The 7,054-nt window shown below is 40.6% G+C and overlaps 1 protein-coding gene across 1 annotated transcript; it reads left to right on the top strand.

Annotated features, from left to right (window-relative positions):
* The first annotated feature begins 4,202 nt into the window (after positions 1 to 4,202).
* LOC120083133 (uncharacterized) lies at positions 4,203 to 6,104 on the top strand. Its single transcript, XM_090316674.1, has 2 exons — positions 4,203 to 4,412; positions 4,899 to 6,104. Exons 1-2 carry the CDS (start codon positions 4,203 to 4,205, stop codon positions 6,102 to 6,104), a joined length of 1,416 nt encoding a protein of 471 aa, XP_090172800.1.
* Positions 6,105 to 7,054: the final 950 nt, after the last annotated feature.

The following is a 7,054-nucleotide window of genomic DNA, read 5'->3' on the forward strand; positions in this document are numbered from 1 at the left end:
GAACGATTCAAGATCACATCGTTTGTACTAACTACAAAGTGGGCCGCATCCATAGTGTCCCCAGAATAAGGTGCCCAACCTTATTCATATACTATAGACTATTTTGGCTATATATTTGAACTTGATCCATATTTATGTCACTACATAAAGTTCAAACTATATTAAATAGCCTCAGGACCTTAGTTTATTGGATTCAAGATTTACAATTTCAATAACAACTTTATCGAAAAACAAAATAGAATATGTTTATTAATTTACAAACTACGAGTCTTAGGACATAAAATCCAACAAACTCCCACTTGTATTAAAACTCCTAGTGGAATATCACAATGTTGAATTTAAGTGAGAAATATATGAGTACAATAAACATATGAATACAATAAACTAGGGCATATACCCAAAAGTTCTCCTACTTGTCCTAGTTTACAAACTTCGTAGACCTAGACTCTGTAGGTGACCTTCAAACACTTTAGCCGTGAGGGCCTTTATAAAAGGATCAGCAATGTTTTGTTCAGAAGATATCTGGGTTACTACAACGTCTCCATGATGTACAATCTCCCGGATCAGATGGTATTTGCGCTCAATATGCTTGTCGCGCTTGTGGCTTCTTGGTTCTCTTGAATTTGCAGCTGCACCACTATTATCACAATATAGGGTGATAGGTAGATGCATATTTGGAATGACTTCCAAATCTTTCAAGAATTTCCTCAACCATACTGCTTCCTTTGCTGCTTCACAAGCAGCTACGTATCCAGCTTCCATTGTGGAGTCTGCAATACAGTTTTGCTTCACACTTCTCCACATTACTGCTCCTCCATTCACAATGAACACTGATCCCGATGTAGACTTTCTAGCATCTTTATCGGTTTGAAAATCAGTGTCAGTGTATCTAGTAAGGATCAAATCCTTTGTACCATACACGAGCATGTAGTTCCTCATTCTTCTAAGATGCTTGAGGATATTTTTAACGGCAGTCCAATGATCATATTCAGGATTGGACTGATACCTACTGACTATCCCTACCGCGTAGCATATGTAGGTCTAGTACATAACATTGCATATATTAGGCTCCCTACTGCGGAAGCATAGGGAATGCGTCTCATATCCTCAACCTCTTGAAGTGTCTTAGGACATTGATCCTTTGACAAATGAATTCCATATCTGTAAGGTAACAAACCTCTTTTAGAATTCTGCATCTTATATCTAGACAACATTTTGTCTAGATAAGTTGCTTGAGACATGGCTAGTGTTCTGTTCTTGCGGTTCCGAGTAATCTGAATCCAGAGAATTGACAATTAGGTAACCTTTCATTTAGAACTGCATTACTAGCCATTTCTTGATGTCAATTAGGTAACCTACTTCATTCCCAATGAGTAGAATATCGTCAACATATAAAACTAAGAACGCTATAGTAGAATTGATGATCTTCTTGTAAACACAAGGCTCGTCAACATTCTGTTCAAAGCCATAAGATTTGATTGCAATATCAAATCTTATATTCCAAGATCTAGAAGCTTAGAAACCTTTTGTTCTTAACCTTGTGCAATAAACCCCTCTGGTTGAGCCATATAGATACTCTCTTCAAGATCGCTGTTTAGAAAGGTTGTCTTGACATCCATCTGCCAAATTTCATAGTCATAAAAGGTGGCAATGGATAAGAGTATTCTAATCGACTTGAGCATGGCAATGGGAGAGAAAGTTTCTTCATAGACTACTCCCTCTCTCTGGGTATAATCCTTTGCCACAAGTTCACCCTTAAAAGTCTGTACTTTACCGGCTTGGTCTCGTTTTCTCTTGTAGATCTGATAACTTGTAGACATACAAGTTATTTTTGTTCTTAAGTTGGAACAACTAAGGTTTTTAATGATATATTCTCCTCATTTTTAGAAGAAACGCATGGATTTATTCAAACATTAGCAAACTCATGCAAAAGAAGTTTTATCACCAAATATCGTGGCACTAACACATTGTATTGCAAGATTTCAACGCAAGGATTAACTCTAACGCATTAGACAAGTGCCACAGGAAAAGCTCTAATGCATGGGTCATGCGTCGGAGGGAGTTCAACGCAGAGAAGATTCATTGCTCCAGGCTGATTGTGTCAGATCACCACTTGCAAGTATGGGCACCTGTAATAGGCAGCGTCTGAAAAGTTTCCACGCAGCAGGTGTTTGAAAAGCTTTCGAGAGTCAGGCGACTAATCAGGGCATAGACTTTAATGCTGACCAGGATATGGACTTTAATGCTACCCATTCACCAAGTGGACGTGACCAACACCTATAAATAGATGAAGTCCCTCCAGATTGAAGGAGTTCGAAAATTATCAAGATCCTTACTCTTTGTATATTGTAGTCATAGTTTTAATTCTGTAGAGGCTGTGTTATGGTGCTAGACGATCAGAAGGATTGAGAACCAAAACCACTGCTAGTCAGGGAGCGGAGGAAGCTACTCTTGAGAAAGATACTCCATCCAATTCCTAAAAAAGTGATTGTACACAACGAGATTAAGCCAAAGAAATACAAGAGATTGTATTCTTTGGCTTGACTCAGTTTCCTTCTTCTCATTTATCACTTTCATTCCATTTGATTAAATATTGCTTTTGTAAAAACTCTCTGTTTCTTTAGAAAATTCATATGTTTAATCCATCATACTTGCAATTGTTTATTTCTTATTTATGTTGAATGCATTAATACTTTATGCACAACTTCATTCTAAAGCTCAAGCCAACTTGACAAATTGGTAACAACATCTTTTAACTTAGATTGTTAGAAAGAATAACTAAGCTACATTATGTAGGACGCCTAGTACGGCTAGAGATAGACTTACTGGTGTCTATTGCATTTTGTGTTAGACGCATGCATCCTCGAGATAGGCTTTGTATGTCATTCGCATTGAGAAATGTTGAATGAAGTCTGACGCATAAACAAAAGATAAGCAAATCACTCCATTTCATCCATATCACATCGTAGTTGTGTACTCATCTTAGACTGACGCGTCCACTTACCTTAAATTCCATTTTCGCACGATCCATCATTCACCACTTAACTCTTTTGCATCTCTTGCACAAGCATAGCAATTTAGTGTAAATAACACATTTCTCACATTTATTTAGGAAAACCCCTACAGTAGATACAACGCAAGGTCTGCGTTTGGTTAACTGAATCCCTAAGTTCGACCCTAGACTTACGAGGAACCTAAATTAAATTTATACTTGGGTCTAGTTTAAGAAAACTTGAAGGTCATTAGAAGGAGTTGTGTGTGTTCTGCTGCAAATATCTGACGCCTCAACGCGTTACATTTACTTAAACGCATCACTTATACTTGGAACTTATTTCTCCAATTTATTTTACACAATACACTCCTAGAACAAATCACAATAGCAACGAACAAGTTTTTGGCGCCGTTGCCAGGGATTCAGAAACAAAACTAACCAGAAATTTCGTTTGTATCTGTTGTAAGAACACTTCGGTCAAGGGAGTATTACAAGTTATGCCTAAGCTTGTGAACGGTTATGAGCAAGGAGAGCACTTCTGAATTCAGATACGACCCCGAGATTGAAAGGACCTTCTGGCGTAGGAACCGATCTAACCATCGTTGAAGTTTGAGGTAGCAATTTCTTAGACAACAGAACAGGCAACAAGCAATGGCGGAAGAACAGGCAAATCAACAACTAGCTCATGCTGCACAGAATCCAATCCTGATGGCGAATAGCAGCACGCGTCCCATGATGGAGTACGCGTCCCCTGTACTGTATGATTTCTCTCCAGGAATCATATACCCAACGCCGGATGGAACCAAGTTCGAGATGAAATCTATTATGCTTCAAATGCTCCAGTCTACTGGACAATTTGGGGGTGGTCGTGGTGAAGATCCTCACGCCCGTATGAAGCATTTCCTGGAAACGTGTAATTCATTTGTGATTCCTGGAATCACCCCAGAGGCGATCAGGCTGTCCTTGTTTCCCTACTCTTTGCGTGATGACGCAAAACAATGGATGAGCTCACTGGAGCCTGGTGAAATCACCACCTGGGAGAAGTTGGTGGAAAAATTCAAAAATACTTCCCACCTACCATCAACGCGAGGAGGCGTCGAGAGATTATGAACTTTGAACAAGAGGATGTTGAGACTTTAAGCGCCGCATGGGAGCATTTTAAAGGCTTGGTCAAGATTGCCTGAACCATGGACTACCTCTAACTATCCAAATGGAGATGTTTTATGGAGGACTGAATAGAGCATCGCATATGGCAGCAAATGCAGCAGCAGCTGGTAGACTTATGGACAAATCTTACACTGAGGCTAAAGAGATACTAGACCGTATTGCTAAACACAATATGGAATGGGTGGATGATACGAATGATGGAAAAGCTGGCAGGAAGAAGAGATCTCATAACGTTAATTCTATTGATGCCAGCGTAATAGCCACACTTTCTGCTCAAGTGGCTACGATGACCAGCCTTCTGTAGAACATAACTCTAGGAAACATATCAAATCAGCAGAAGGTGAATCAGATAGAGGCGTTTGGGCAGCCCATGGTTAGCTGTGTGGGCTGTGGAGATCCTCACTCCTATGTTGAATGTCCACAAAACCCTCAGTCAGTATGTTTCATAAAAAACAACCCATTCTCTAATATATATAACCCTGGATGGAGAAACCATCCGAATTTTTCTTGGACAAAAGGAAATCATCAGGAGCACCACCCAGGGGCAAACCATCAGCAAAGGAATGGACCGCCGCCTGCATTTCAACAAATGCATCAGCAACATCAACAGCCCTTTAATAAAGGAGGACAGGCGTTGAGCTCAGGATCTCCGCTTAAGAACCTACTGAAGGAGTACATAGCCTAGAACGACGCGTTGTTGAAAAGTCAGGCATCATCTATCAGAAACTTGGAAATCCAGGTAGGGCAGATAGCGAGCGAGTTGAAAAACAGGCAGCCTGGTGTTCTACCTAGCAATACTGAAACACCTGGGAACAATGATGGGAAGAAGCAATGTCACGCGGTGACGTTGCGGAGTGGAAGAGCTCTTGAAAAGAGAAGAATGAATCCAAGAAATAGCAGTCCTTTGAAAGAACGCATCACACGTTCAATGGATCAGGAAGAAAGAACGCTCGAGACTACGAGCCATTCAGAACCCAGTACGTCTAATGCAGGAAACTCTGAAGTTACTTTGAACACACCATTTCCTAGGCGTCTGATGAAGAAGAATGATGAACAAAAATTCAAGCGCTTTCTTGAGCTTCTAAAGCAGCTGCATATTAACATTCCACTGATAGAGGCTTTGGAGCAGATGCCAACATATGTCAAATTTTTTAAAGACATTTTGACAAAGAAGAGAAGAGTCAGCAAGAAGGAAGTAATAGCGCTAACGCAGGAATGTAACGCGTTAGTAAGTAACAGTCTACCAAAGAAGCAGAAGGACCTTGGGAGCTTCCCAGTTCCTTGTTCGATAGGAGGATTGGATGTGGGTCATGCGTTGTGCGATCTAGAAGCCAGCATAAATCTCTTGCCACTTTCAATTTTTAAGAAATTGGGGATTGGCGAAGCACAACCCACTTTTGTCACTCTTCAGATCGCTGACAGAACAATTAAGTACCCAGAAGGGAAGATTGAAGATGTTCTGGTGAAGGTTGACAATCTCATATTCCTAGCAGACTTTATTATCTTGGACTATGGAGCAGATAGGGAGGTACCAATTATCTTTGGATGCCCCTTCTTAACTACTAGGAAAGTTTTAATTGACGTGCATAAAGGCGAATTAACTATGCGCGTGGACAATAAGGAGGTGAAGTTTAATGTGCTCAACACATTAAAGTTCCCAAATAGTGAAGATTGTCAACTAAACAGTATTGAGTTGCCTGAAGAAGATACTTATGTATGTGAGGTCCTCGCGTTGGAGGAGAACCTGAAAGAATCAGAGCCGCCAAGTCTGAGTGAGCGGCGGACAAAACTAACGCGTCCATCACTTGAAGAACCACCAGAACTCGAGTTGAAACAGTTACCTGGACACTTGAAATATGCGTTCCTTGGAACCAACAACACTTTACCTGTGATCACTTCGCAAATCTTACAGAGCCTAATGAGTAATCTCTCTTGCAGATGCTGAAAAAGCACAAACATGCAATAGGCTAGACGCTTGCGAATATCCGTTGCATTAGTCCATCTTATTGCATGCATAAGATTAGGTTGGAAGAAGGGAAGTCGGGGTCAATCGAGCCTTAAAGAAGGTTGAACCCCATAATGAAAGAAGTTATTAAGAAAGAAATTCTAAAATGGTTGGATGCAGGAGTTATTTATCCTATATCCGATAGTAGCTTGGGTAAGTCCAGTCCAATGCGTTCCAAAGAAAGGGAGAACGACCATGATAGTCAATAGCAATAATGAACTCATACTCTCGAGGACTGTCACGGGCTGGCGCATCTGTATGGATTACAGGAAACTCAATGCAGTAACTAAGAAAGACCACTTCTCCCTTCCTTTCATCGATCAAATGCTTGACAGACTTGCGAGCAAAGAATTTTATTGCTTTCTCGATGGATACTCTGGTTACAACCAGATTTTGATAGATCCGGAAGAACAGGAGAAGACTACGTTTACTTGTCCCTTTGGAACATTTGCATTCAGACGCATGCCCTTTGGGCTGTGTAACGCACCTAGGACATTTCAAAGATGTATGATGGCTATCTTCTCTGGCATCCTAGAAAAGACCGTTGAAGTCTTCATGGATGACTTTTCAGTATTTGGAGACTTGTTCCAGTTATGCCTAGATAATTTGGAGGCCGTCCTAGCGCGATGCAAGGAAACAAACTTGGTGCTGAATTGGGAGAAATGTCACTTCATGGTGACTGAAGAAATTGTCTTTGGTCACAAAGTATCTAAGGCTGGCTTAGAAGTAGATGAAGCCAAAATAGATGTCATAGCAAAACTTCCACCACCATCAAATGTTAAAACTTTACGAAGTTTTCTAGGGCATGTCGGCTTCTATAGACAATTTGTTAGAGGATTCTCTCAGATTGCGCGACCTCTGAGCGCATTACTAGAGGTGAACTGACCCTA

This window comes from Benincasa hispida, chromosome 8, assembly GCF_027475165.1.
Source record: "Benincasa hispida cultivar pf3 chromosome 8, pf3_genome.v1.1, whole genome shotgun sequence".
Taxonomy (NCBI): domain Eukaryota; kingdom Viridiplantae; phylum Streptophyta; class Magnoliopsida; order Cucurbitales; family Cucurbitaceae; genus Benincasa; species Benincasa hispida.